The sequence below is a fragment of the Thermobia domestica genome, chromosome 4 (assembly GCF_964235325.1).
Source record: "Thermobia domestica chromosome 4, izTheDome1.hap1.1, whole genome shotgun sequence".
NCBI classification, from domain to species: Eukaryota; Metazoa; Arthropoda; class Insecta; order Zygentoma; family Lepismatidae; genus Thermobia; species Thermobia domestica.
The window spans coordinates 194,922,229-194,938,272 of NC_137457.1; the positions used below are offsets into that span (position 1 = coordinate 194,922,229).

Sequence of the window (16,044 nt, forward strand, 5' to 3'; positions counted from 1 at the left end):
TGAATTCAATGAAAATGAAGCTTTAATCCTCCCTGCTACATCAAATGATACATACTGTGAACAAGTATCTAGCACAGAGAATCTCAATTGTCCACAGTAATGAGCTGTGGACTACCAGGATGTGCAGATATCCGAATAATTGAAGAAATCACCAAGAAAAGGTGATGCTGTGATGCCAAAAGATATCTCTAAAAAAGTTCGCTTTTGTTTAACAAAAATGTGGTCCAAGTGTGTTCAAGTGAGATCTTTGAATTTCCTTAGAATACGAGAACAGGGATATACAGCTTTATCTGTGAAATTGCTGAAATGCCAACTTAGAATTATCCTAATATAGACTTCGAAAATTCCAATTAAACATAATTGTAGCTTTTGCTTAAGTAGGAATTTTAATTGTTATGAGTGAATGCATACAGTTCGTATTTTAAAGTGTTTATTTTTTGTATTTATTTTTATTTTCGTTTCTTCTTTTTGAAAATATATCTCTTTTGATGAGATAATTAGATTTATATTAATTTAATGTAGAAAATTGGATTTATATTCTATAATACAAATGTGATTAATACGGTAATAGTAAATGATAATTTATGTAAAATAGGAATGGTATAATATCTATGGAATAACAAATAAGCATAATTGTATAAGATAATCATAAAATTAGTGTAGATCTATAGAATATACATGACTTAGTATATAATATAAATGTTCCTCATCCTTGTTTATTTTTTATTACAGTGCTATTTTGGCCGTAATGTGAAATGCACCGATGTCGGTTACTGGAAACCGGTTTATACTGTGATGGGCGTATGTCATAGTTTTAATCTGAGTAAGTAACAAAGGATGAGTTTCATTTTTTTCGATATTTTCGACGTTTAAGATGGATAATATTTAATAAAAGACAAATCCACAGTTTGAAATTTGTCCTCATGCTGTAATGTAGGTTTCGAATATAAGTAGTTCTAAGGATTACAAAGAGGCAATTGTGTTGTGGAGATGCGCAGCCAGATAGGGGACAATCAAGGTCAATATCCCACTGCAGAAAAGTTAATATGTGTTATTCACTGCATTTACATTGCCAGTTAAGGGACGAATTCTTACTCTTCAATAGTGAGGATTTAGATCCGAATCCAGTTGTTGTCCATCCTGGCTGAAGTTTTTCTTACGGTTTATCTTAGCTTTATCAGAAAAATGAGGGGTGGTACCTTTAAATATTACACCAATCATCTTATTTTATTTCCTTTTCTATTAGTGTTGATTTTTAATCCTTCTAGAACAAAATGGCCTTACAGCTAAAACTGGAAACTCGTTAAGTAAGTAAATAAGTTTTTTTATATTTTATTGTTATTTTTATTACATTGTTATGCAGGACAATGCATACAATAACACTAAAATTTTCCTGGTTTCTTTCTAAATTTTCAACCGAATTAAAAGATGTTCTCAATTCGAGTGGTTCACGTATAACTTCGAAAGAGATCCGCCATTTTAATGATTCTTTTTTTTTTTTTTTTTTTTAAGAGTATGTGAGTATACTTTGGTGATCCCATGTTACATTAGGATGTAATCAAAGCCTTTGTGGCTAAAAATTGTGAAGCGATAAAACGGGTGCAATGTGAAAATCTTAATTAATCGACTTTAATATATGTACAGTCGTGCCTAACTTTGACATACGGTGCATCAATTTTTATAGTTCATTTTTTAGCTTTGAAAAAGTATACTTTTTTGATTGTCTCATAAATGTCATGGGGATTTAACAACGGTCTTCAGATTTAACATAAAATTCTTGAACAGCTGCGAATATTAATAAATACCATAATGTCAATCACGCATAGGTTCGACTTAAAAGTATAAAATTTTGTTGATTTTTGTTTGGAAAAGTATACTTTTCGCAGGATTCATATAAATTCTATCAGGATCTGGTGACCATCTTTGGATCTACTCTATAAATTTTCTTAATAACTGATGGGGTTAACAAAGTGTGCATACTCACGTGTAATCATAAATAAAATTAAAAATAAGTTAATATTCGAAAAAAATAATTTCTTTTCGATTCGTGATAGATGGCGCTATAATCAATGAAAACTAGTATCACTAGGGTTTCTTCGATTGGAAGCCGCCATCTTTCATTCCAGATCTGTAAATCTGCGATAAATAGCATCACTATTTTGTTTTAAATGTTTTCTCGATTCATGATGTTCGGTGTGAAAGATTTCTCCCTTTTGGGAGACAAAAAAAAAATTATGATCTACTTGACCAATAACCACCAAATTTGATCAAGATGTAGAGGGTCACAAGCTAGGGAATGACTTCGCTTATCGAGCTAAGATTCAAACTGGAAGTGGTACAAATACTTTATTTCCAGTTTTAACGTCGATCACTATAGTGGAAAGACGGTAATAGTTACAGAGAAGTGGTCTTCTGCAATTAATTAGGCCTCCCAAGAATACATTTCATCCCCATCTTTAACTCTCTACTAAAATTGAAAGTTGTAGAAACTCACCATAGTTTCCTGTTTCAATATCAATCTACTTAGAGAAAACGGAAAGAGACAGCCAGAAGCGGTTTCTGGAACCCATTTAACTTTCTAAGATTAAACATAATCTTCTCTCTTAATCCTCGGAAGTGGCAGAAATCAATCATTTCCAATTTACCGTTGCTCGTCATAGGGTAAAAACTGTAATGTATACCAGGAAACAATTTTCTGTAATCAATCACGCGTCCAAATAATATATTTCATTTCCACTCTAAAGTCTACTAAAACCGAAAGCGGACGAAAATCAACCACGTTCGGTTTAACGGTAATTACTATAGAGCAAAAATGGTAATAAATAGAGAAGTTTTCTGCAATTGATTAAGCGTCCCAGGAATACATTTCAACTCTACCTTTAAGTCTCTACTTCAACCGGAAGTGGTAGACATCCACTATGACATTCGAATTCAATGTTGATCTACATAGACCAAAAGCAATAAAAGTAAGCGAGAAAGGGTTTTGTAGAACAGATTTATCATTGTAAGAGTAAGTACCATCTCTCCTTATTGGAATTGGATTTGGCAGCAATTAACCACTTTTGGTTTTAACGTTAATCGGCATACAGTAAAAATTACAACAGATAGCGAGAAGCGGTTTTCTGCATTCAATTTAACGTCTGACGCATATGTATTTAACAATTCTACTCTGATCTCTATTAATACCGGAAAAGACAGAAAATTAACCGCTTTCGATATTAACCTTGATTAGTATAAAGCACAATCGGAAATAGTTAGACATAAGGGATCTTTTACAATTAAGTAAGCGTCCCAGTTATACATTTCATCTAATCCTCATTTCCCTAATAAAACCGGGAGGGTAGAAATCCAGTACGATATCTGAATTCAATATTGATCTAAAGAAAAGAAAAGAATTTATAAGAGATAGTGAGATAGTGAGAACACTCCAATCAATTAAGTGTTCCAAGCATATACTCCGTCTCCAATCCAATCTCTGTTTTCAAACCGGAAGTTGCAGAGAATAAGGCTCTTCAGTTTTTAATGGTGAACACGGTAAAACGTAAACGGTGAAAACTAATGGAAAGAAGCGATTTGCTGCAATCAATTAAGGGTCCCAAGAATATGTTCCATCTTCCCTCTAATCTCTCTACTAAACCCAGAAGTGGTACGCATCTACTACTACTCCCTGTTTCAATAATAATTCAGAAAGTTTCCCGCTATACATACAAGACTCTTCAAATGGTGTACACGTGGCGCTGCTACTTGTTATATCAGGCATTAATTTGTTAGGCACATACTTCAAAAATTTCTTACAGAAAATAACAATGAATTATTGTCTGCATTTAAATGTTTTATTATTACTGTCTAGTTTCTAGAGCTTTGATTGAAGTCGATTAAAATATACATTATTTGAAGTAAAGAGAGGTGACATAAATTCGTTGAGTCTACTAGTCCATAACTACAGGAAGCAATGCTACTGACTGCTTTCAAGGTTAAAATTGACTGAAGTATGACCAAGTCGCATCTTTCTCGATTTTTAAAATTTATTTTAAACAACTTCTGGAAGACTTAACCAAATTCCGAACTAGTCTGGATGGTAAAACTAATTTTACTATACGCGTAAATATCCTTTGTTTTATTTTGCATTTAAAACAGTTGTTCTCGAGTATACTTGCAGATGGCTAGTTTATAGTCATCGGTAGAAAGGATGAGTAATAGAAAATATATCATTTTTTTAATGATGAGGATATAGAATCGCAAAGATCCATGAATCTTTCTATGTGGAAAACTGTTATTTAATACACGATATTTTATACTACAGAAATAATTCTCACTATTTAAGTTATTTGCAATATATTAAAATGACAGTAGTTTGAATTGTTGCATCACTAAATCTGTATTATAGCTAGGTATAAAAAGACTCATATTTCGTAAATTGGTCATTTATCTATGAAGCTGTATAGCACAAGTAGCTAGATTATTACGCTCACCGTACGTAGAAATATATTATTTACCCGAAGTTCAAATACCCATTTACCCATAGCTCTTTAACTAATACTAATTTTTTATTTTTTTTTGTTTATTTATTTTGTAATTTAGGCGAAAGAAATAGAAGTTATTTAATTGCTGATTTTTATTTATTTATCTATCTATTTATTTATTTATTTTACAGAAGATGGTCAAGTTTCTCTTACGGGTCCATTTAACAATATGTACTTAAAACTTGTTGAGACAGAGAAACTAGTTAATCCCAAGATATTTGGTTGGACAATTTTCGTCCATGATCCAAGTGAATTACCAACTCTCTCTGTTACAACCCACGGAATGCCTATGCATCCAGGTTGGGGTGGAGCACTCAAAATGTACATCAGAGAGGTAAGTTTTCTTTCGTTTTTACTAAACAAGAAGTAAATTGAGACGAAGTTAAAAGTCCGAATGCATTGAAAGTACACGATTTCATAACTAGGTGAAAGAAAGTAACTGTATAAGTTTATTTATAATGGAGTTAAATGGTTTAAGAAGTTTAATTTATAAGTAGATTAATTTGAGTTTCGTCTCCTTATGCAACTCCAAGCTTATAAAGGACGATGCATCATATTATAATGAGCTCTAAACGAAATTTCATTCTTGTGCAGTTGGTCATACTAGATCAATCCTCACAATAAAGGCTGTTCTGCACTACAGTATCTTACCTACAAAACGCTGTACATAAATACATGGTTTATAATTCTATTTAAATAAGACTCATAGAAGAGAAATAATTAGAGGATGTTTCATAATTCCCGTTAGGTTTGTACGAATAGAGTCAAGGCTTTGCTATCTGGTAAAGATTTCATCTCAGCAACATAGGTATAGATTAAACTCACGTGTCTGACTTCACAAACTCAGCAAACGTTCACCAGACAGGCTGGGATATTCCCTCAGTATTGCAAAATGAGAAACGTAGGCATCTATCAACACCGGTAAAATGAGTTAAGTTGATTTTGAGTTTAACGTCCCTTTCAGCAGAGAATCTATGTGAGACGAGTCCTATTGATTAAAGTGGAATCCGAATCACATCAGTTTCCACTATGAATCGAACCCATGGCTTCCACGGCAAAGGCGCGTACGCTAACCTCTTAGCCACGAAGGAGCTCCTTACCGGTATAGTGTTCCTGCCAAAGGATTAAATTAGGTATACACCATACACCTGTCAATCATCAGATTCGTGCAGTCAGTAAATATTAAACCCATGGGCGCCACATAAGTTGACACCAGCCAACACGAAACGTAGTCTGAAGGTGTACATTTCTCTGAATGTAACTGAGAATATGGATGATTACTTGCATTAAATTGTCGCTTGAGATGAAAGAAAAATTTATCTGTTATGACATTAGAAGAACACTTTGAAGGCGTTGCTGGTTTGTGGAGTTGAGCGATATGTCATTACGTTCTAAGTTGAGGTGAAAGCATCAATGTAGATCGTTATAGTGCTGAACTCCATGAATCACACCGTCAAACTTGTCCACTAGCATCCAGTAATGATCAACAGGCATGGTCTTGTGTCGTTGGACGACACTGCTCGTCCATGTGCCGCGCAACAAGGACTTTGCAGACTCTTCATGTGTTTCAAGATAATATCCTTCCTCATTCACTATATTTCCTAAATATCTCTCCCACTGACTACCACGTCCCTTAGCGTCTCGATCAATGTTTGGAAGGGATTATCTTGCCTGATAATTAAGCCCTGCAACATGCGATTGATAACTTCTTCGTATCGAAGATATCAGAGTTCTTTAAACTGAAGACTACGTGAAGAAAATTTGAAATAAGTTTTGTTTCTGAGTTTTACGAGTCATCATTACGATCTTAGACTGCTTCTTTCCGGATGATGTGATAGGCATATAATTTTCCGTATTTCGCTCGTAGATGTACTCTTGTATGTTATAGAATGTAAAATTTGCATCTGTTAACCGAGCAAATAGGAATCATCAGATGATAGTCAAAGAGAGAGCAGCTGGTCGAACTTGAAAGATCAACTAAAGTTTTCTAATATTCTGCTTGTTTGTTGAAGATGGCTGTGCTTTTTCAAGACCACGGTTGTATTGAAAGTGAACCTGCAATTTAAGGTGGAATTCGAATCACCGTAATGCGTTCAACGTTCTTCATCAAGGTGCACGTGCCATCCACCTAGATCAACATGGATTGCCAGCTTGTAGTCAATTTTGTGAAAAAAATAAACACATAACCAAGAATTAAATGATCTTTAGGGAAAAGGTTACGAAAACTTTTAAGAAAAATATAATAATTGGTAATAGAATTCGATTCTGAAATTTACTAACGATGAGCAAAATTTTTTACATGTTGTTGAATGCCATATTGAGCCTCCCAATTTTGTCAGACCGAAGTTTTGTTTCGATTGTGGATAAATATTTGGTTGGTTCCGACTTGGAGGCCGTGCCATTACCATTAGTCCAGGGTATCAACTTCAATAAGAACGTCGTGCAGTATCACCATCAGTTCATCACCATCATTATTATAACCTGAAGCATCGATCAATGTAATTTGCAATTTTCTCCCGAGTCGTTATAAGCTATAAATGTTAGGTAATTCTAGGAAATCAACCCACATGAGAAATTCTTTTTCAAAATATCTAACAGAAACTATTGTCATTCTGGTGTCAAATTCTGATACTGAGTGATTCCTGAGTTCATCATTTCCATCCACGGGCTTTCCACGGTTTTCTGTAAACAAAGTGTACAACATATCATGACAGCCAGTCAGACATTTTGAATGTTCAATACTTCATTACAATACGTTGACATTGTGTGATGTATCTCACATCGATACTCTGCTGTGATTTTGGAAAATAATAAGAACACATGGCACGAGTATATGGACGATTTTTGCTTCCACGAGGACCTTTAGGAGGATGAACTTGGACTGCACGTGCTATGTAATCTGAAAATCTCATGTGAGCAACGAACAGAGTAAAACCTGGTTTTCTACAACCTGGATTAGAATCCGAAGGCTATGTGCTTGAAGTCACTGTATACCAGTTTCTCGATTTTCTCTGAAGTTAACCTAAATTTTCTTATGACTGTTCTATCTTATCCCCAATCCTAACTTATATTTTCTACACATTTACATCACTAGCTACATTTCATTTTACATTTGTAAGATTGCGTTTTAGATACACTCTTTGGTATGTTATATTGGTAATAATATATGTCGTTGGGTCCACTCCCAGGGTCAGGTGTCTCTTCAGCACAAAGGTTTCAAATTAAGGTACTTCGGCGGCATTCATTCCGTCATCCAACTGTTGTGCTTTTATCCTTAATTAACACTTTTTTTTTTTTTTAGCTCAACAATATTATCTTTGCTGGGAGGAATATTCAAGATTCTGTCCTCTCTGTAGGCAATTCCTTCCTCAGTATATTTAGTATTTCTAACATAATCATTATTGATTAATTTAAGTAGTACTTTTCTCTAAGATTTGATAGCTTTTCTAGATTTTCTACCTTTCTCTAACTATTCAAGCTCTCTATAGAGTTTTCTCGCTGTATTCCCGTTTCGTACGATATTCTCATTCCACCAATTCTTCCATCAACATTCACTTGTCTTATTCATCCGTCTCCCTTAGCCTAAGGGTCGTAACCGTCGGACATTGAACTGAAAGATTCCACTTCATTTCACTTAAAATTGGAAAGTAATAGAATTTTATTGGAGTCTATGAACGTATCACCTATGCAGCACAGCAGCTTTAATCAGATGTTTATTGAATTAATTTGAACGGTAAGAAATATTTTTTTCTCTGCAGAATATCGTTAGTACATCTAGTAAACATCTTGACACAAAGAATTAAGAATGCACTATAACCACACTTTGTTGCAACGATATTGTTATTTGGACGGAAGTTTCCTGGAAACAGGTAATTAGGTATTCTCAAGATTTTTATTGATATTATTCTTCTTCAGTTGCTCCCTTCGAGTGGCCTAAAGTACAACTTGAGAAGAAATTTGGAAGATTTTTTTTTGCGTATAGTGTATTCTCTAGTTCCTTTTCCAATTTAATATTTAGGTATTACGTTATAGATTCATCGTTTATACTTGAGTTCTGCTACTCCCGCGAAAATGAAACCAACTGTACATCCTAAGATACTAAGGGCATTTTTGTTACATATTTTCCATATTCATCGAACAGTGATTTATAAGCATTTACCTATTAGTACTTATGTGTCTAATATATGACGAACGTTTCTTGTTTCACGAGAGATTTTTACAGCTGGTCTGAAAATTTCAATGCTGTGGATCCGTAATGTAACTATTTCTACTAAAATCTTTGATTAAAAGTAAACTAATTGCTGAGCAAAGCAAACCAATTTATTATTATAAAACTAATATCTGATGGCAGCTTCGTCAACTTACCATTTAGCGTAACCAGATACTATAACTTACATGAGAATTAACAGATTTTACGGGAATCTTCTGTTAATTCTCATGTAAGTTATAGTGTCTGGTTAAACTAAGTGGTTAGGTTACAAAACTGTCACAAGAAATTAGTTTTATAATAATAAATTGGTTTGTTTTTGTCAGCGCCATTTTTTAAGAAAATTCAGCATATAATAGGCAAAGCTTGTATAATGGAAAATATTATACTTAGGATCTTTGTTCTTTCGGAAAAGCCAAGTCAACAGATGCAGTCAGGGTATTTTAAAATTACAATCTTTGAATGACTCGATATTTGTTTCTATCGTCTTCCCTTCAACTGGTTAAGTAAGTGCTCGATCAGTATTTTAGCTACTTTGTATTGTGTAGAAGAGTAAAGTAAATTTGTATATTTATACGGCATTTAATTAATTGTAGAACTAGTCCAGTCAAATTAGACAAAAAAGGGTCTACACCCGGAAAAAAATCATAAGCTGAAATTTTGCACATATCTTAGAGAACGTGTATATAACCACATACTAAAAGTCCTGAAGTATCTGATGAAGGATTTGGACGCCATATTTGAAAATGGCAGCCGAATAGTGGTTTTTGAAGGTAATAACTGGTTCTGACTTTGATAGCTATAACTCACGTAGTATTTGCATTATTGATGTTATTTTCACTTCATTCGAATAACAAAGCGCTACGCTTATAGACCATGTATTAGACATACCAGTTTACTCGACATGCAGGAAGTAACGGAGGTGTTTCTTTTTAAAAATCACCAAATTTCCCTTCTGAACATTAGTTTTCTTATACATTAACCCAGAAAAAATCATAACAAGGTGAAATTTTGGACATACCTTTGAAAATGTGTGTATAACAACATGCTAAAATTCCTGAAATATTCGGTAATGGGTTTGGCCGCCATATTAGAAAATGGCCGCCAAATAGTGGTTTTAAAAGTAACAACATGTTCTCACTTCTAACAGGTTCTCTCTATAACTCACATTGCATTTGCACTGTTGATGTTACTTTTAGTTCATTCGAATATCAAAGGACTACGGTTACAGACACTTACCAGTCTATTACACACATAAAGGAAGTTACCTAGGACTTTTTTTTTAAAAAAAAATCCCTAAGCTTTTCTTCTTCAGATTCCTTTTTCTATATCAGTTAACAATCTCCTCCCCTGAGAGTAGCAATTAATCTTACATTAATTACACCATAATATACACAATATAACATCCAAGTTTCATTCAAATCATAGTGATAAGATGGGAATGACAATAAAACTTCGTTAAGTAGTACTCCTTGACTACGCATAGAGTCAATAAGGCATTCTGTCGAGCTATATTCCCCAAGTGTTATGTTTACTTCTTCAACGCTTGTTGTTACATCTCCAGAGAAGTTCTTTGTGTATCCGAAAAGCAAATCTAGATTTATTGGAATACTTTCTAATAATCTCACGGCTGCTGGCACTAGTGTTCTTCAAGCCTCTCGAGATGCACATACCCAGATTTACGTACAACAGTAGAACTCTCTCTCAAACAGCCACATCCAGTATCAATTACTGGGGAAGATATTGATCTGCTTGTACTTTTGGATTCATTAGCAAGTGAGGAAATATAAAAGTAACCAAGTAAGTTCTGTCGCTTTTTCACCCACTGCCTTCGAACATCGATATGTCACCTTAGACGTACTTAGAAGATCAAAAATAGTCTCCATCAGCATTGTCGATCTTCTACCAACGTTATGGAAGGCCGTGGATTTAATCACTTGGATAGAACTTGGTGGGTCATGAAGCGAAGAAGGTATCAAGTGCATTCTGCACCTCTACTTGGAATTTGAACTAGCATCCTCTAAGGTGATTGTCCAAGGAATGGAACAAGTGATACGCGGACGGTACAATGTCCTGGGAGTATGTCGGATGCAATAATATTTCCCATCTAAGGCGTAGAATGGTGCCCCGCCATCATCCTAGCCACGTGGGACTTAGCGTCGTCCTGTAACAGGAAGACCCATTTACGATTCAAAAGTACTGGCTGCAGCGTTTTGAGTTTTTTCTTGAACACGGCTCAACTGTTGACATTATACAGTTGCATTGATGCTCTGACCAGCTGGTAGTAGTTCCCGATTCACGATGCCGCGAGCAGTCCACCAAACACACAGGAGGACCTTCCTGTAATGCAGTTTTGGCTTCGGCTCTTTGGAACCGGCTCATGGGATGCTTACTAATGATGACGGCGCCGTGGAGCTTCATACAGGACCCACTTCTCATCACATGTCAACACCTGTCCAGAAATGGCTACTTCCTCAGATGAGACAGCAAAGAAACACAGTTGTCTGCTCACGTTGCCTTCTGGCCAGGAGTCAAATCATGTGAGATGCATAGACTCAGCTTGTAGTGCATCAAAAGTTGATGGCGGTTGTGCCGAATGGTTTCTCCACTCACACTGAATTGTAGTCCCAGTTCCTCACATATCTGGCCACTGTTCGACTCAATTGATGCCTATAGATCATTTTGTACATGTGTTGGTATTCCGGCACGTGGTGCTTCTTCGAGTGTTTCGTCACCGTCCTCAAAACTTGTTAAACCACCGCTGCACTGTTTGCGTAGTGACGACACACTCGCCAAAGGCCTAGCATATCTTCCGCCTCACTGCAGCGATATTTGACCCCAGTTTCAACTCGAACAGCATACATGCACTTATGACGCTCTGTGGAGCTCTCATGTTCACTCTGTCCTTACGCAAGTTCACGGTTTAACTGAACTTCTACAATCAGATAGTATGTTGGATAAACATACACCAACAACTGACCTTCGTCTTATCTCCATTCGCATCCAACTCACGGTGTGAGGGCCAATTGAACACAGACCTCAAAAAAGCGACAAAACTTTCTTGGTTACTTTTATATTTCCTCACTTCCTAATGAATCCAAAAGTACAAGCAGATCAATATCTTCCCCAGTAATTGATACTGGACGTGGCTGTTTGACAGAGAGTTTTATTGCTTTACGCAAATCTGGGTATGCGCATCTCTAGAGGCTTGAAGAACACTTGTTCCAGCAGCCGTGATATGATTAGAAAGTATTCCAATAAATCAAGATTTGCTCTTCAGATTCACAAAGAACTTCTCTGGAGATGTGGTAACTGGCGTTGAAGAAGTAAACATAACAGTTGAGAAATGTAGCTAGACAGAATGCTTTATTCGCTCTATGCGTAGTCAAAGAGTAGTACTTAACGAAGTTTTATTTGTTATTCCGATTCTATTACTATAATTTGAATGAAACTTGGATGTTATATTGTGTGTATTATGGTGTATTTACTGGAAGATTAATTGCTACTCTCAGAGGACGAGATTGTTTACTGATATAGAAAAAGGAATCTGAAGAAGAAAAGCTTAGGGATTTTTTTTTTTAAAATCCTCCGTAACTTCCCTCATGTGTGTAATAGACTGGTAAGTGTCTGTAACCGTAGTCCTTTGTTATTCGAGTGAACTAAAAGTAACATCAACAGTGCAGAGAGAACCTGTGAGAAGTGAGAACATGTTATTACTTTTAAAACCACTATTTGGCGGCGATTTTCCAATATGGCGGCCAAACCCGTTACCGAATATTTCAGGACTTTTAGTATGATGTTATACACACATTTTCAAAGGTATGTGAAAGATTTGACCTTGTTATGATTTTTTCTGGGTTAATGTATAAGAAAACTAATGTTCAGAAGGGAAATTTTGATGAATATTAAAAAGAAACCCCTCCGTTACTCCCTGCATGTCGAGTAAACTGGTAAGTGTAATACGTAGTCTATAAGCGTAGTCCTTTGTTATTCGAATGAAGTGAAAATAACATCAATAATGCAGATACTACGTGAGTTATAGCTATCAAAGTCAGAAACAATTATTGCCTTTGAAAACCGCTTTATCGGTGGCCATTTTTCCTATATGGCGGTCATACCCTTCATCGGATACTTCCGGACTTTTAGTATCTTGTTATATACACCTTCTTAAAGTGTGCACAAAGTTTTAGCTTGTTACGATATTTTTCTGTCAATGTATAAGAAATCGTATCGGAAGAAGGGAAAATTTGGGGATTTTTTAAAAAGCGTATCCCTCCATTATTTCCCGCATGTATAGTAAACTGGTAAGTGTAATGCATGGTCTGTAAGAGTATTCCTTTTTTATTCGAATGAAGCAAAACTAACATAAATAGTGGAAATACAACGCGAGTTATAGCTATTAAAGTGAGAACAATTTATTACCTTTAAAAAACACAGTTTGGTAGCCATTTTCCATTGTGGCGGCCGAAACCATCACCGGATATTTCCGGACTTTTAGTGTGTTGTTATATACACCTTCCCAAAGATATGTACAGAATTTCAGCTTGCTATGATTTTTTCCGGGCTAATGTATATTTTGACTGTACTTAACTGTGTTATTTTAATTAATTTATAATTGAAATATATGAATACCTTGAATTTTATCAATTAAGTGTGATTTTCTTTTGAAGTGGAATTATTTTTTATTTCAGTTTAAGACATTGAATACGATTGATAGGCCATGCAACAGTGACCCGTCATATTCATATTCTGATTGCATCACGGAATGTTTCGAACAGCGTCTGATGAACTACTCTACTTGTAGGCTGCCTTTCATGACACGTAAGTATTTAACATCTATATTATTTTATTACATCCTCAAAATTCACAGTATGAAATCTGGTTAGATGACCACATAACAACATATGTCTTGGTAATTTCAGATAATTTTTAATTGCATTTTAATTTCAATTTTCAACAAAGCTCCCTCGTGGCTAAGCAGTTAGCGTAATAGTTCATCCCTTAAAGTGGGATCGATTCCCAGCAGGAACTCATATGGTTTGACTCCCACGTTAAGCTGTAGGTCTATTTCTCATATAGCCTTGATGCCGAAAATCAAATCAAACCAATTTGCAGCGCAGAAAAATATGAACCCATATTACGAAAGTAGAAGGGACATATCTATTCTATATTGGATATGAGGTGTAAACTTAAAGTTTAGCTTAAAATCTGAACTACGTCGAATAAGATATTCTAAAGTGAAAAAAACTCTCTGTTTATTAGTTTATTTCTCTCTTTGGTTTCAATATTAACTTGAAGATAACATTATATTTTCTAATAAGAATTTCTATAAAACGAAAAAATATTTGAGATCATAGTTTTTCCTGCATATTTTTATTTAATGCTTAGTTTTCACGTAATTGAATAAATGTACCGTTTTCGGCCGTAAGCGAGCAACTTATTTAGGTATCGAATTTCGGAAAACGTTACTTAGATATCTCACTTCTATTCCTTTTTCTTACAGAGGAAAGTTTATTCTTTTAGCTACCGTTCTTCCACTCGCGATTGCACGTCTCAGGCATTATGTAACTAATAAGTATGTTTATCCTGTTTCATTTTCTACATCAAACTAACAGATAGTGTCGAATCTCTTTGTGCTGTATAGGACCTTGCATGACGCTGTTTTGAAAATGCGGGTTTTCAGTTTCTATTATTAGGCATGTTTAAGAATCGGCAATAGGTATGACAATTCAAATTTTAAAAAAATAATCAAATGAAAGCAACGAAGAACATATATTGTATTAACGGAAAATCGAATCAAGTTTTCTTTGGTGATATGATTATATCAACCACAAACGAATCAATGCACAGTGGCTCAGTAGTATAACCCTCGGCTCTGGTACAAAAGCTTGTTGCAGTGGAGGATTTAGGAGTAGTAGGCCCCCGCGTATATGCAGCCGAGTCAGCAAAAATTTTCTCGATTCTGATTGGCTGAGAGAGGTCACGTGACGTTAGGCCCCGCCCACGCGGGAAATTCAAATTTTCAAGTCACGTGGTATGACGTCATGAGTCACCCTGCGGGGAAATCCCTCACCCTGGATTTTTGAAATTTGTTCCCTTTTATGGCTAAGATGTGTGATTCTGATTGGTTGACAGATATCACGTGATTTTAGACCCTGCGATATTTGAAATTCGTTCCCTTTTACGGGTAAGATGAATCCTTTGGTACCACGATGCTGATTGGCTGATAGAGGTCACGTGATCTTAGGCTTTGGGGCTTTTTTAAAAAGTTCGTTCCCTTTTACGGGTAAGATGAGTGGTTTGGTACCTTGAATTTGATTGGTTGATAGCGGTCACATGATCTTAGACCCTGGGATTTTGAAATTTGGGTATCCTCTTTGATGAGTACTTTGGTACTACGATACTGATTGGCTGATAGAGGTTACATGATCTTAGACCCGCTACAAGGTGAACAGAATACGTGGGAAAACCCCTCACTCATTTGTTTCATTTTATGTGTAAGATGAATGGTTTGGTATCACGATGCTGATTGGTTGATAGAGGTCACGTGATCTTAGGTTGTAGGATATTTAAAATTCGTCCCCTTTTATGGGTAAGATGAGTCCTTTGATACCTGATTCTGATTGGCCGACAGAGGTCACATGATTTAGACCCGCCACACGGTGAACAGAATACGTGGGAAAACCCCTCACTCATTTGTTTCCATTTTACGGGTAAGATGAATGTTTTGGTATCACGATGTTGATTGGTTGATAGAAGTCGCATAATCTTACCCCCACCCCCAATGCTAGAAATTCAGAGCGATATGTCGGTGATCACCCTAGACCTGGATTTTAGAATTTAGTTCCCTTTTTATGGTTATGCGTAAAGTTCCCATGAAGGGTTCAACCTCCTCTTTAAATAACCCTTTTTTGGTATCATGATATTGTACTGAAGTTTACATTAAATATTATCATTCTCTTTGACAGATAAGATGATTACCAGCTTTCTTACCTTGATGGAGATCCTGTCCTTGAATTAGTAGCCTATGTCTCTGGAAGTAACAATGGTGAAAGAGGGGTGTCGCTTGTAGATTTCTTATAACACATTGTTGTGAGTTTAAGCGATTTTTTTTAAACGCTCAGTAAGCGCTTCATTAATGGAAACAGTGTTGCCAGATTTTTTCTTACCGAAACTGCTCCGATTCTTTTCGAAACGGTTCCGCAGAGTGCAAGAAATTTTAAACTAAAATTTTTTCGAACTAAAAAAATTTCAAAACTAAAAAATTTTCAAACAAAAAATTTTCGAACTAAAAATTTTGAAACAAAAAAGTTT

The 16,044-nt window shown here is 35.4% G+C and overlaps 1 protein-coding gene across 2 annotated transcripts in view; it reads left to right on the plus strand.

Annotated features, from left to right (window-relative positions):
* Positions 1 to 16,044, plus strand: part of LOC145683841 (bile acid-sensitive ion channel-like) — a 105,816-nt gene that overhangs the window by 64,602 nt on the left and 25,170 nt on the right. For both annotated transcript variants that reach the window (XM_081755437.1, XM_081755436.1), the window contains exons 3-5: positions 733 to 823; positions 4,655 to 4,857; positions 13,422 to 13,551. In XM_081755437.1, coding sequence (XP_081611563.1) covers positions 733 to 823; positions 4,655 to 4,857; positions 13,422 to 13,551 — 424 coding nt within the window. The remainder of the gene's footprint in view (positions 1 to 732; positions 824 to 4,654; positions 4,858 to 13,421; positions 13,552 to 16,044) is intronic.